This window comes from Thalassophryne amazonica, chromosome 2 (genome assembly GCF_902500255.1).
Source record: "Thalassophryne amazonica chromosome 2, fThaAma1.1, whole genome shotgun sequence".
NCBI classification, from domain to species: domain Eukaryota; kingdom Metazoa; phylum Chordata; class Actinopteri; order Batrachoidiformes; family Batrachoididae; genus Thalassophryne; species Thalassophryne amazonica.
The window spans coordinates 22,759,842-22,775,515 of record NC_047104.1 but is presented as its reverse complement, the minus strand read 5'-3'; the positions used below and the strand labels follow the sequence as shown (position 1 = coordinate 22,775,515).

At 39.8% G+C, this 15,674-nt stretch overlaps 1 protein-coding gene across 1 annotated transcript in view; it reads right to left on the bottom strand.

Annotated features, from left to right (window-relative positions):
- The window catches only part of LOC117503350 (mucin-5AC-like), a 108,589-nt gene extending 94,950 nt beyond the window's left edge, over positions 1-13,639 (bottom strand). The window contains exons 1-4 of the mRNA XM_034162567.1: positions 13,531-13,639; positions 7,088-7,178; positions 5,907-6,013; positions 864-1,092 (exon numbers count right to left, since the gene is read on the bottom strand). Of these exons, the coding sequence (XP_034018458.1) occupies positions 864-1,092; positions 5,907-6,013; positions 7,088-7,166 (415 nt within the window). The 5' untranslated portion in view covers positions 7,167-7,178; positions 13,531-13,639. The remainder of the gene's footprint in view (positions 1-863; positions 1,093-5,906; positions 6,014-7,087; positions 7,179-13,530) is intronic.
- Positions 13,640-15,674: the final 2,035 nt, after the last annotated feature.

The window sequence follows — 15,674 nt, the reverse complement described above, 5'->3', positions numbered from 1 at the left end:
TGCTTGTGTTTATGTATTTCGCTCCCTGAGCCAGGATTTCTTTTTGCAACTTCTAGTTCAGCAACATTAGCTCAAAAAACAAACAAACAAACAAACAAACAAACAAAAAAACAAATAATGGACATTTTACAGAACAAGCTGAAATTTTCAGGAGACGTCCAGGAAAATATCCTTCTGCAAGTCCTTCAGCAAGTTCATCCTGGTGTGCAGTGGATCTCCTTGCATGGCAGCATCCTGATATGCGTGAATGTGAGGCATCACTGTAAAGTGCTAGCTGAATCTAGTCCATTTATGCTTTATTTATTTATAGCAAAATGAATGTATTTATTTATGTAAAAAATGTGAACTCTGACTGAAAGAAGAAATCATCTAAGGGAGATTATATGCAAATGAGAATTAATTTAAAAATATATAAATACACAGACATTTCCAACACTCAAAACCTCTGGATAATGATTGTAAAGCCTTTCACAAGCCCTAATACATACATTTAGTCACATAAATTAGGTTTTTATTAGGTTTTAAGAAATGTAAAAATAAGTCAAATGGTAGCCATTTTGGACCCCATTTTTTATTTTGAAAAAGCCACAGGGGGATTTTCCAGGACTTTTAGTGTCTGAGTTTAAATGTTTTTCTGGACCTATCCTGAAAATTTCACCTTATTCCACAAAATGTCTGCATTTTTTTTATACTAAATCTCTTGAACTGTGGTTCAAGATGACTTTTTTTGTGCATATGTTTTAAACACATTGTGATGTTTGTCCTGTGCCTGTCTCAGTGAACATATTTGTGTTCCTGATACATTTGCAGTTAACGTGGACCTCCTGAATATTTACTTAACAGTATTTGGTGTGTGTACTCACAGCACAGCTCCTGTGTTCTCCAGCTGAGTGGTTTGCCCCCAGCATGCACACACTGTCTGGAGAACTCAGACACAGTATCACACAGGCAGAAGAGGTCTGAACGACTGTCTGAGCTGTTGCCACAGTTGCAGATATCTAAGGCACAAGCTGAGGTGAAGGACGTAACATCCAGCAGGCTACGACAGCTGTTGAAGGCTGGTCCTGTGAGAATCTGCTCACACAGTGGTTTCTGTCGGACACGCAAATGGAAAAATGCACTTACAGTCACAGGCATAAAAAGATTTAACACTGTCAAAGTACAATGATATTGCTGAGAAGATGTCTCACATTATAGAAGACACATAATCTGGAGTAGTTTTTGAAAGATAATACGACATAGACTTCGAGTCCCATCTTGCCATGTTCACATTTTGGTGTTAGTTTTTTGATCTCTGTTTTTTTGTTTGTTTTTTTATCCCTTCTTGCATTACCTCCTACAGCGAAGCAAATAAATATTTAATCCACTGTTGATTTTGCACGTTTTCCCATCTACAAAAAATAGAGAGGTCTGTAATTGTTATCGTAGGTTAAAAAATAAATAAATAAATAAATAAATCCAGAAAATCACATTGTATGGTCTTCAAATAATTAATTTGCATTTTATTGCATGAGATAAGTATTTGATCACCTACCAACAAGCAAGAATTTTGATTCTCACAGACCTGTTAGTTCTTCTTTAAGAAGTCCTCCTATTCTGCACTCTTTACCTGTATTAATTGCACCTGTTTGAATTTGTTACCTGTATAAAAGACACCTGTTCACACACTCAATCAATCACACTCCAACCTGTCCACCATGGCCAAGACCAAAGAGCTGTCTAAGGACACCAGGGACAAAACTGTAGACCTGCACAAGGCTGAGATGGACTACAGGACAACAGGCAAGCAGCTTGGTAGAAGACAACAACTGTTAGGATTATTTATTAGAAAGTGGAAGAAAAGCAAGATGACTGTCAATCTCCCTCGTGGGGTAAGTATGATTCTGAGAAAGCTCAGAACTACACAGGAGGACCTGGTCAATGACCGGAAGAGGGCTGGGACCACAGTCACAAAGATTACATTAGTAACATATGATGCTGTCATGGTTTAAAATCCTGCAGGGCAGCAAGGTCCCCCTGCTCAAGCCAGCACATGTCCAGGCCTGTTTGAACTTCAGCAGTGACCATCTGGATGATCCAGAGGAGGCATGAGAGAAGGTCATGTGGTCAGATGAGACCAAAATAGAGCTTTTTGGAATCAGCTCCACTCGCCATGTTTGGAGGATGAGAACAACCTCAAGAACACCATCCCAACTGTAAAGCATGGGGGTGGAAACATCATTTTTGGGGTGCTTTTTTTTTTTTACCAGTGGGACAGGACAACTGCACCATATTGAAGGGAGGATGGATGGGGTCATTTATTGTGAGATTTTGCCAAACAACCTCAGTGCCCTCAGTAAGAGCATTGAAGATGGGTCATGGCTGGGTCTTCCAGCATGACAATGACCCCAAACACACAGCCAGGGCAACTAAGGAGGGGCTCCGTAAGAAGCATTTCAAGGTCCTGGAGTGGCCTGGCCAGTCTCCAGACCTGAACCCAATAGAAAATCTTTGGAGGGAGCTGAAACTTGAAACCTGAAAGATCTGGAGAAGACCTGTATGGAGGAGTGGACCAAAATCCCTGCTGCAGTGTGCAAACTTGGTCAAGAACTTCAGGAAACATCTGACCTCTGTAATTGCAAACAAAAGGTTTCTGTACCAAATATTAATGTCTGTTTTCTGTTGCATCAAATATTTATTTCATGCAATTAAAAGCAAATTAATTATTTAAAAATCATATAATATGATTTTTTTTATTATTTTTTTTAGATTCTGTCTCTCACAGTTGAAGTGTCCTACGATAAAAATTACAGACCTCTTCATTCTTTGTAGGTGGGAAAACTTGCAAAATCGACAGTGGATCAAATACTTATTTGCCTCACTGCGTGTGCTATATTTCAAGTGTTTATCTAGTGCTTTGTACTAGTGATATCTCCTCCATATTTTTCTCCTCAAGCTTTTATTTTGGCGGTCCTGCTGTTAGTGCATGTCGTCGACTTTACTTCCTGGGCACTCGGTTTCTGAGTTCAAGTGCATGCTTATTTCCTGATTTAATAGAAGGAATCGTGATGATGTCACGCACTGGGCGGGGCCACAGCGGTAAGCAGAAAACTCTTACGCAGCCACTGACGGTGCGTAATATTTGAAGATGTCACCGCCCAAAGCGTGCAGTTGGTGATCCATCACACACTGACAGATCAGCGCTGTGCATAAAAAACACATCACATCCTGATGGATGACAATCCATTTGAAAGATTTCCACTTTTCAAGCATTTAGTCTCAAGGATCGGATCAGAATTGTGTCCAGTACAGGTGGGAGATGGATCACATGAGCTCACCCTGTGTTCAAACTCATCACATTAAAAACAAACCTCTCCCTCCAAACCATCAAACACAGTTTAACGCGCAAAAGAGCGATTTTGCAGCCAAACGGATGAACACAAAGTGAAAAGTTGGACTCACTGGTGTCAAAATGACTGTAAGCTGCGGAATAAATAAAACCAGCCAGAAGAAACACAGAGGTGACTGTCCAGGAACCCATGGTTCGATTCTAGCTGGTCTGGTGGCTTTCAGGTTGTTAAAATGTATAAATGCATTAAATACACACATACACACACACACACAGAGGCTGATTTTGTGTTTGTGGATCTTTTTGTTGTTTTTTATTTTTGTGAAGTCATGTGATCCACACAGGTGTATGTAATCAACGTGCGGGTATATATAATTAAAGCGGCCGGCTCATTGTGGTGGGTTTTTTTTTTTTTTTTTTTTGGTCACACAGATACCTTTGGCTTGTTGTTTTTTCTCCACCATTTTCCAACCTTGCACACACGCAGAACTGCATTTAATGACTGTAACACAGGTGAACTGCAGTCTGACGGACGATGCGCACACCGGCCGGACTCTGCAGAAGTGTCTTTTTTTTGGACCGCGTTTAAAAAGTTCCTCAACTTCAAAGCACCTCCTGTTGCTGCACTCAGCACACAGAGACGGGACCAGACAGCAGAAAGAACACAGACAAACATCAGCATCTGCATCAATAGGCTGATTACAGCGATCCCTCACGTGATGACTGACAGAATAACTGTACGCCTCCAAAAACTTGAACTCCTTCATGGTCGTCGTCTCCAATATTTAATTCCTCACAATATTGCTTTCAGTCCGCGGGATCAAGAGTTGACACGTAATCTGAAGCCATTCCCGTGTGTTTTCTCAGTGCATCTGCTTGGAGTCTGGAGTTTTCTGCCTCTGTGTGCGCATGTGTGGGAAAGGCAGAAGTAAATATCAACAGCGACCCCTTTTATAGGATTAAACACTATTTAAGTGTCACAATTCCATCACTTCACTGGCAGATTGTCTCATCCATGTACCAGCTGCCTTGGGTTTTGTTTCCTGTGTTCTGACCTTCAGCTATTGACACTGTACCTACCTGTTCTGTACGACTGTAGCCTGCTGTCTCTTGCGTTTCTGCTAACATCAATGGATTTTCTCTTTGCTGTTGCCCTCAAGGACACTGTTTGCTGATTGAAGTGATTAACTGCGTACCACACCCACACCTGTGCTCTCGACCACATCATCTGTGTTTCCCACCCGGACTCTGTTTAGATCAGACTGCTAATAGGTAACAGTAGTTTTGACTATCAGCCCTGCCAGCAACTAATTAAGATTGTCTGAGTCCCAGTCGTGCTTCAACCATTATGACCCGTGTCCATCAAACAGTTATTTCTATTTGTTTTGGGGGGGCGGGGAGAGCATTTTTCAGTGCAATTTTTCTCAATTGCTTTAAATGAGAACAGAGTGCATGTGGCTGCATGCAGCTGTCTCCAGAAAAAATAAATAAATAAATAAAAAGCTGTAACCTGTATCTTTTTCACTCTTTTATTCTAGTTAGTGATAGCTCCAAGTGCTTTTAAACTGAAAACCCCTAACTTTTCAGAAATATGCCATAATGTCACTGCAGCGGTTTTCCACCAATAAATAAATAAATAAATTAGAGTGCAAACCTTCACCAACACTGGTTTCCAATTCCACAAACTTTTATCTTCAATAAACTTTTCAAGGTCAAAGTCTTGTTAGAAGTGGATTTTCATAAGCAAAAATATAATACATAATATTGATCGAAAGGGCTTTTCAATGTTAAAATAAAATATCTGATAAATCTGCAATACAGGTCAGTTGCAGATCCAACTTAATCTATTCATTGTCTAACATAGTCATCACATAGTCTATTTATTACAAATAACATAGTCTATTTATTATTAATGAATAAATAATGCAAAATGGACACAGGGACTTCCACATATTATACATACCTCAAAGCAGTGCACTGTGCAGTGCAAGTCTGTTAGTTTCCATCTGTGCAGTTATTATTTTCATACCCAGTGTCCATGTTGTTTTAGTAGCAAAATCTCAAAATTACCATGACATTCAGGCCCATGAAAAGTGTATGTAAACATCAGACCACAGGTGCTTGCAGTAAATCTGTATGCACATAGGCTATATGGGGCAAACTAAAATTCAGGATTTGGAAAATCTGTCATCATCTGGCATTGGCAAAGTAAGTCCCTTTGGCTGCTCCCTAGTTTTGCACTCGGGGTCACCACAGCAAATCCAAGGTGGATCTGCATGTTGATTTGGCACAAGTTTTAGGCTGGATGACCTTCCTGACGCATGGAGAAATGTGGCAGGGGTGGGATTTGAACCGGAACCTAACACACTGAAACCAAGTGCATTAGCCACTTGGCCACCACCCCTATGTCATCTAGCATTGGTAATAAAAAAGATAATTTGTCATGATGACCCTGTTCTCAATTTGACCAAAATCACTACATCCGAGATGTTCCCTTATGTAAAAATACTTTAATTACAATTACAATACAAGTGGCGTGCTGTACATTTCACTTTTTTGTGGTGTTGTGAGGCCTCACCATGTTGTTGCAGCTTTGGGAGGATGTTTGTTTGTAGACTGAGCAGCTTTCAGTTGGACCATCCATTTTCCAGAAACCCACAAACTCCAGTGGGGATATTTTCACTCCTTTTTAGGAGAACAGTGAAAACAGATCAAATCAGTCATGATGGTATATTAGGACTGAAACAATGAAGATGCTTTCCTTAGTGGAGTTGACCAGTGAATGCATAGAAACTAACTTTCTTGCCATTCAGAACTTTCCACTAGGAGTATTTTGTTTAATTTGTTTGCAGTTCAGTTTAATTACATTGTGTGTTTGTGGATTTAGAGGAAGCTTATGACAGGGTGCCAAGAGAAGAGTTATGGTATTGTTGAGGAAGTCTGGACTAGCAGAGGAAGTGAGGGTGGTGCAGGACATGTACAAGGATAGTGTGACAGCAGTAAAATGCACAGTAGGAATGACAGATTCATTCAAGGTGGAGGTAGGATGACACCAAAGATCAGCTCTGAGCCCTTTCTTGTTTGCATTGTTATTGGACTGGTTGATGGATGAGATCAGACAAGAGGCTCCATGGACTATGATGTTTGCAAATGACATTTTGATCTGTTTGGAGACAAAGTTGGAGAGGTGAGATTGAGATGATTTGGACATGTGCGGAGGAGGAACCCAGGATATATATGGAGAAAGATGCCAAGGATGGAGCCACCAGCCAAGAGGGGGTGGGGGGGGGGGGGGCAATGAGGAGGTTTATGGGTGTAGTGAAGGAGGACATTTGGGTGGTTGGTGTGTGACAAAGGAAGATACAGACGACAGGGTGAGATGGAAATGATTTTATATATATATATATATATATATATATATATATATATATATATATATATGTATATATATGTATATATATATAAAGCAAAAAAAAATATGCTGAAGTGTTGGTGGATGTATGTGCTCTTAGAGCACATACATCCACCAACACTGCTTTCTTTGCGTTTGCTCTACAGGAAAACAAAAATTCAAATGAACACAAAATTAGCCTTGAACTCCAATATCAATTAATATTATTTTTAGAAAGTGACACTGTCTTGTATATATGACCATGCAAGGGAAATTTCAAAAGAATTAGTAGGTACATATATCATGTAAGTCATAATTTGAATTACATTTATACAAGCACTTCTTTAATAAATAAATTCATGCCTTACCATGGCTAAAGAACTCGTTGTAGAGCTGGACTCCATTGAAGTCTCCACAAAGTCCACAGGTTTGGTTTTTGAACTTCATGTCAAGTTCTACCTGTAAAACCAAATGTATTTGTTTAAGGTGCAGCTATGAACTATAACAGCATTAATTTTCATCAAGACTGACTGCTAGAAATTTCAAACCTAAAAATAGCTGAAAATCACCAACCTGATGGACAACCGATGAAGCCATGATCTGAGTTCTGATGGAAGAACTCAAAGTGCCGAAATCACAGAGGAACTTTTTTTTTTCCAGGCACACAGAGGAATTAAAGTATTTTCACATGTTCTGTTCCAAACTTAGGAGGCTTTATGTGGATTATTCTTCAGGATCGTATGACAATGAATTCCACGATCAGGTAAGACTTTTTATTTACTGTGCGTGTGAATTTTCTCTGCATGATGGACCGCGACTCTCAGCCAATTAATGGACAGCACTGACGGATGTATTTCGACTTAGTCCGGAAATTTCATATTGTGTGCATGAAAATCCCACATTCAGAGGTTGATATCACGCTGTTGTAAAGCGGTATAGGGCAGTGGTGGGCACAGTTCCACTAATCTGCTAACTGCTAATTATCAAAGATAATGTTTTCATTATCGGATTAGCTTTTCAGATAACTTTGAAAACCATCATCTGACTAATTACAGTATCTTCCAATAAGTTTTGGTCCAATAATTTTTAGCCTGCTAACGTATTGCAGATGTGGTAAACAAAGCTGAATAGTTACAAACATTTAGAAAATCTAAAATCAGTTGAGTATCTACTTGTTGTTTTGTAATAGATGCACAGTTCTATCCTCCGTAAACAGTTCTAGTTCTAAAAAAAAACTGCTCTAGCCTCTGCAAGCAAAGGAGAACTGGTCACAATAAAGAAAAAAAGCTCATTTCTTTCAACCCCATACAGATATGCTGGGAATATCACCCAAGTCATCCAGAGGCATACAGTTTTAACTTATGGTTAAAATAAAAAAAAACTGATTTCAGACAAGTTATTTAAATTAACGTCACATCTGAAGTTTTATAAAGTGAAAATATCAGATATATGTTTTAGTTTTAAAGTAATGCACTAATTTTGAAGGTTTTAGTGTGGACATGCTGTGCCCAGGTGCATTATGGGCATCTCAGTACATTCACGACAGAAGAAATGCATTTGAGACGCTCTGATCAGGCTCCACACAGACAACAGCATTAAACTCTTTGTATATTGTGCCTAAAACTCTCGTGAATATATTCTCTGGGTTTATAGACGTTGTTAAACATTACAAGACTATCTAATTACAACCTGGCTTTTTTTTTTGAAAATGCCTTTTTTTTTTTACAAATAAAAAATGGCATATTTTACAAAAATCACATTTATCTGTAAACACCAACATACCTCGCATTAATGTGTTGGTTTACATAGAATGAATGAGTCAACCAATCAGTGCTAGTGGAGGCACATTTTACACACAATCCTTTGACATCTGTCTGTGTTCAGACAGATGTCATTATTCAACATTAAAAGATATATGTTATATTTTAACTTTGTACAAATGACAGAATTAACATTAATGGAGTTATTATATCAGTATTAATTTTATTTATAAACCAAACCATAAGTCAGCACTGCTTTATTTTCCAAGACCTCTGCCTCACGGCGACGCTGTTATTGAGTAGAGAGTTGAGCTTCGCTGTTCCTCTCAGCTGCTTCACTGCTGGAAGCTATGTAATAAACAGGAGCTTCCAGCAGTGGGCAGGATGCTCAAAGACAGACATGCTGACTCATTGTTTGGGTCTGTAGTCACCTTTGATGCTACCAGATGCGATCGTGGTGTTAAAACTCATAATCAGCTTGTTAGTAATTGCAAGTGTACTGGAGACAATACTGGAAGTTATCAGTTATCTGTAGCTTCCAATAAATTTTTGGGTGGTTTATCGGTTTAGCTTTATAAAAGTTAACTTTTCAGTTAGCTGATTATCTGTTATCGAAGCTAATTTTTTGGTTAGCTGTGCCCACCACTGGTATAGGGTCACCAAGTATCAGAACACGTTTTATGATTAATATATACACTCAACAAAAATATAAACGCAACACTTTTGGTTTTGCTCCCATTTTGTATGAGATGAACTCAAAGATCTAAAACTTTTTCCACATATACAATATCACCATTTCTCTCAAATATTGTTCATAAACCAGTCTAAATCTGTGACAGTAAGCACTTCTCCTTTGCTGAGATAATCCATCCCACCTCACAGGTGTGCCATATCAGGATACTGATTAGACACCATGATTAGTGCACAGATGTGCCTTAGACTGCCCACAATAAAAGGCCACTCTGAAAGGTGCAGTTTTATCACAGCACAATGCCACAGATGTCGCAAGATTTGAGGGAGCGTGCAATTGGCATGCTGACAGCAGGAATGTCAACCAGAACTGTTGCTCGTGTATTGAATGTTCATTTCTCTACCATAAGCTGTCTCCAAAGGCGTTTCAGAGAATTTGGCAGTACATCCAACCAGCCTCACAACCGCAGACCACGTGTAACCACACCAGCCCAGGACCTCCACATCCAGCATGTTCACCTCCAAGATCGTCTGAGACCAGCCACTCGGGACAGCTGCTGGAACAATCGGTTTGCATAACCAAAGAATTTCTGCACAAACTGTCAGAAACTGTCTCAGGGAAGCTCATCTGCATGCTTGTCGTCCTCATCGGGGTCTCGACCTGACTCCAGTTCGTCGTCGTAACCGATTTGAGTGGGCAAATGCTCACATTCGCTGCCGTTTGGCACGTTGGAGAGGTGTTCTCTTCACGGATGATGCGAAGGAGATGTGTTGCACTGCATGAGGCAAATGGTGGTCACACCAGATACTGACTGGTATCCCCCCCAATAAAACAAAACTGCACCTTTCAGAGTGGCCTTTTATTGTGGGCAGTCTAAGGCACACCTGTGCACTAATCATGGTGTCTAATCAGCATCTTGGTATGGCACACCTGTGAGGTGGGATGGATTATCTCAGCAAAGGAGAAGTGCTCACTATCACAGATTTAGACTGGTTTGTGCACAGTATTTGAGGGAAATGGTGATATTGTGTATGTGGAAAAAGTTTTAGATCGTTGAGTTAATCTCATACAAAATGGGAGCAAAACCAAAAGTGTTGCGTTTATATTTTTGTTGAGTATATATGTCACGGACATGAACAATCGAATCTCTTCAGCATCTCACCATGTCATTTAGGTCCTTCTGACTTTTTTTGAGTAAATGCTTCAGGGGAGCATTAGCATGGCTAAAACCTTTCAACTTTGGGGGGGGGTCCCCCAGACCCTGCCTATTTAAGCATTTTTCTTTATTTGCCTCTCACATGCGTGGAAGCTCCTCACCATCTAACCATGTCCTTTAGGTCCTTCAGATGTTTTTCAGTAAAATGGTTCTTGGACGCATGAGCATGACTAAAACCTTTCAGCTTCTGGGATATGGGGGGAGCTCCGCTCCCCACACTACACACACACACCCTGCCTTATTAAGCATTTTCCTTACTTTGCCTTTCAGCTTCTGGAGGAGCTCTGCCCCCCATACCCCTCACCTTTTTAAGCATTTTTCTTTTTTTTTTGCCTTTCACCTGACCCCCTAACTACAGCCCTCTTAACCCCCTGCCACTCTAAGCATTTTTTAAATGTAGATGTAAATTAATATTCAAAGTTTTCAGTTAGTTGACAGTCAGGCTCTTAGTGCAGCAAATAACTGAAACAATACTTCACATGGTGATACAAGCACCAAATCCAGCAAAAACAGACAGGCCACTTGAATTTTCAATAGGCGGCCACATAGGGGTCAGTTGAAGAATTACACAGGGGTTAAAATATAAAAATGCTCCAATCATATTGAAAACTATACCACATTATTTGTTTGATCATAAAGATTCCAAAAAGCTATAGTTTGGACTATCTATGACTGAATGTTATGGAGTTATGGGATAAAAACTGTTGTGAAAGTGTAGTGACACGGACCCACAACAGGGGGCGCAAATGAACGGACAATGAAAGAGTCAAATATGAACACTTTACTGTTGTGAAAAGCACAACCAAACACAGCAGATTACAGAATATGTACAATAGTCAATTAGCAAAGGTGACGTGTGGGCAGGCTCGAGGATAGAGGACGTCTGTCCTGAGAAGAACCGGAACCACACGATTTCCTCCGCCACCGAACCCGAAGAATACTGGAGCCGCCAAATCCCGAACACCCCAGGTGGCCACTGTCTCCGCGTGTCGGATCTGGTACTGCTGGCGAGGAGCAGAGACAATCAGATGTGGGTGTGTGAACACCCAGTAACAACAACGGTGGGAATTCCACCTCCACCTCTAACACACACTCGTGCAGTGTCTGAGTAACCACTTATCTGGATATGCAGGCTGAGAAGGTTACCTCCTAAGGTAGACGATATCTCGGCAACGAGGTGGAGATGACGTCCGGTCTTTATGGAGTGGGATGATGAAGTGTAGATGGGTGACAGCTGTCAAGAGATAATGAGTGACAGCTGTCACCCCCGGCTGTGTCCGTGGCGGCAGCGCCCTCTCGTGCCTGAAGCCCGCACTTCAGGCAGGGCGCCCTCTGGTGGTGGGCCAGCAGTACCTCCTCTTCTGGCGGCCCACACAACAAAAACCTTAAGAATGGTGACAAAGGTCAATTTCAGTTTGTACAGGGGTCAAAAGTTAAAGTTCCAATTTTAGTAAAATATGGAGCAAATTGTTGATTGAGCTACTTGGATTAATAAATGGGATAGTTTTAACTGTGTTGAATGCTTGGTCTCTAAAGTAAAGGTCAAATCATGTTGACGTCCATTAAATTCTATGACATGTGACATATCTTACCCCGTAACATAACTAAGCATGATACATGGTGCAAACTATTCCTTTTTGAAACCCTATTAACTCAACCAATAATTTGCATCGCCTTTGAACAAAATTGGAGCAACTCTAACTTTTGACCCCTGTACAAACTGAAACTGAACTTTGTCACCATTCTTGTTGTTTTTACCCCATAACTCTATAGAATTCAGTCATAGATAGTCCAAACTATACCCTTTTGGAATCTTTACCATCAGACAAATAACGTGGTATAATTTTCAATATGACTGGAGCATTTTTATATTTTGACCCCTATGTAATTCTTAAATTGACCCCTACGTGGCCGCCTGTTGAAAATTCAAGTGGCCTGTCATTTTTTTTTTCAAAAGAGTAATATCTAATGTGTACTTTTGCCAACTTTGATGCTTGTATCACCATTTGAAGGATTCCTCTGTAAATATTCTGTTATCTGCTGCACTATGTACAATATGGCAAAGTTATCGTATCTCAATATTGTCATATCAATATGATATACAATATGACTATGATTTGACACAAAGTGCAACAACGTGAAAATTAAACATTCTTAAACAAAACAGTAATAATACCACAGCCATTTTGCACTCATCATAAGGTTAGGATACTGTGCCCTCCAAAAGTATTGGAACACTTGGAATTTCACACATTTTAATTTGTTTATGCCATTTTAAATACAAGAAATACAAAAAAAAAAAAGAATAAAAATTTCTAAAATTATCTTCCTCAAACTCAAACTGAAAGCAAATCTCTAAAACTTGATAAAACCTGTAATTAATAATCAGTTTTAGGTGCCAGTTTTCTTCAGACAAGTCAGGGGATGGTAACATGAACATTTCCAAGTCACTGAACCCAAACTTTGTAACTATGAATTCATTATGTTTTGTGGGAAGTTGGAGTTTGATTGTTTTGTTGCTGTAGTCGGACAGCCCAGTGCCAAACATAAAAAAAAAATCATCATTGTTCCAGATATGTAAACAAAATGAACCTGGGTGGTTCTTGGTTGTTTGTTTGTTTACTTTTATACATTGTGCCTGCTCTGACAATATTCTCTATGTGCTACAGAATGTCAACATAAGGCCACAGTGTTTCTTTATTACTGATGCTTAATATGAGTGGACTGGTTTGTGTACACTGTTAATATTGTATTATGGTATCAAATGAAAATAAATATTGTTTTTACTTATCAGGCTTATTCATTTAAAAATGCAAACAAAAAAATCGTATTCATGTTGAAGTAGACAAACAACTTAAGAGCATGATCTAAATGAAATAAAACTATAGAATCCAAAGGGGATGGAGTATTTTTGACACACTTGTGGCAGGTGGTCTCAGCCAAAATCTCCAGTAAAACATTGTAGTAACACAAGTACATCACTGACTCTTTCCTGTGTTCTCTTGATGGTCCTCATACTCCATTTAACACTCCACACAAAGTGCACAAAGATGAGACAATATTCACCCAACACAATGAGATGATTTTATTGCATTTACTTCAAGTAATTTTTTGTAGTAAGTTTTCTGTAGAATCGTTTCTTACCAGAAAAGAATCGTCCAGATTCCAGACGGCTGTGAGTCCCAGTTTTGCCTGAATTTTGATGTAGGTGGGAGTTTGTTGGATCTGTACCCCTGACTCACTGAATGGGAGTGTCACCCTGGAACCAGACAATCATCCTTAGCAGCAGCACATTTGAACTTATTTTAGACTTCAGTCCAAAAAAAAAAAGTCAACAAAATTTCACTTAAATTGCTATTAAAAAATAATAATATCAATATAGAAAAAGTCACAGTTACTCAAGAATAAACAAAACTGGCTTTCAACTGTTGCAAATACATTCTACAGTGACTGTGCAAGAAAGAGACTAGTGAGGGAAGCCACCAAAACATTATGCAGGTATCCATGACCCTTGAAATTACACAATTTCAACAATCGAATTGAAAATAAGATTAAGGAAACGTGTAATTCAAAAGAATTCTCAAATATTGTCAAACCATTTTCATGTTCATATGAGGTGGGTTTTCATATGATTTGAAAAGCCATATTTCACGAAAGTGTAAAAGGAAACACTTGTTTCTGCAATTATAGTTCACATGACATACAGAGCTTCTTAACCCTGTTACGGCATATACTGTCATGGAGAAAATATATGCCGATGTTCAAAGGTGCAGGCACACATCGTCCCAAGCGACAATATATACCGACAATCAAGGCTCATATCATCGGCGGTCATCAAGAAGTAAAACTTGATGTTTAACTATGAATTGTTTTTTTTTCTTCTCTGTTTCACACACACACACACACACACACACACACACACACACACACACACACACACACACACACACACACACACACACACACACACACACACACACACACACACACACACTCGCTCTCATTACGTCCGCCAAGAACGTCATTGGCATTCATTTATTTATTTAATATTCAGCGGGTGGTGTCGTCTGATGAGACGTCGTAGCCCAAAGGTGTTTTTGTTTGTTTGTTTGTTTGTTTGTTCTTTTTGCAAGTGGCCCCTGGGCAGGGGTGCTCGCAGCACTCTCAGGAGGGCAAAGTGGGGGACGGGGCAAGGGGAAGCCCGCGGGAGGCTGCAGGCAACCCCATTGCCGGAGACCGTCACACGTCAACTGCTAACCCACTACGCGGGCACACAGTGCACGGAAGTCTAAACAGCAGTCTTCCCGTGGATGTGCACTGGGTTTGATTCTGCCGTTTTATCGCTGTGAGTGCATGAATTACGCATGAATTACGAATTACGAATTACGACAATATACATACATATACTTGCCAAGTATAAAAACAGGCGCAGATCTGAGCGCATAATTGGTCTTACGACAAGACACACGTGTGATTTATGAAACATTCGTATCTGACCGATCCCAGCGTACGAATGATCGGCCCTTGATAAATGCGGCGGCTGAATTTAACCGTCGTTAGCATGTTACGCCTTTAAATATTCATGGTTCGGAAGCCTCGCCCACTGAGCTCAACATGGAGAGAAGAAGCACTGAGAAGAAGAAAAACTTTTTGGAGATGGAAATCGGCATCCTAACATCGGAGGTGGAGAAAAACAAACTTGTACTTTTTGGCAGTCTGAAAAGTGGAGTCAAAGGCGCTGATAAAAATCCCATGTGGAAGAGTGTAACAGAGGCGGTCAACAGCGTTGCCACAGAGGAACGGACTCTGGCTGAGGTTTGAAGAATTCTTTAACTTAACCTATGCCTAATGATTTTGAATCAATCTTTTATGCACCCACAGTTAAAAGCTTATGCCTGCTAATTGATTAAGAATTCTTTGCATTTAGGTCAAGAAAAAGTGGTCCGATTTAATGCTGGACACCAAAAAACCTGTTGCGGTACTTAAGCGCAGCATTAGGCATTGTAATGTGTAATGATTAGTTGTCATGTTTAGGCTATTTAGCATATGTATTTTTTATTTTCCAAAGGAAGCAGTATCATTAAAAACGTGGGCTTTTTTAAATGAACTTTGTTTAATCCATTTTAAGAATCCGTTTTGATCTGTTCTGAATATGTGGCTGCTTCTGCTTGGATGACAGCTGAGGTTTGTTTCATAATTATTTTCAGACTCAGACAGATTTTGTAGTGCTGTGCCGCAGATCCACAGACTCAGATTTGCGTACACGAGCTCAGACCAGACGTGAGCTC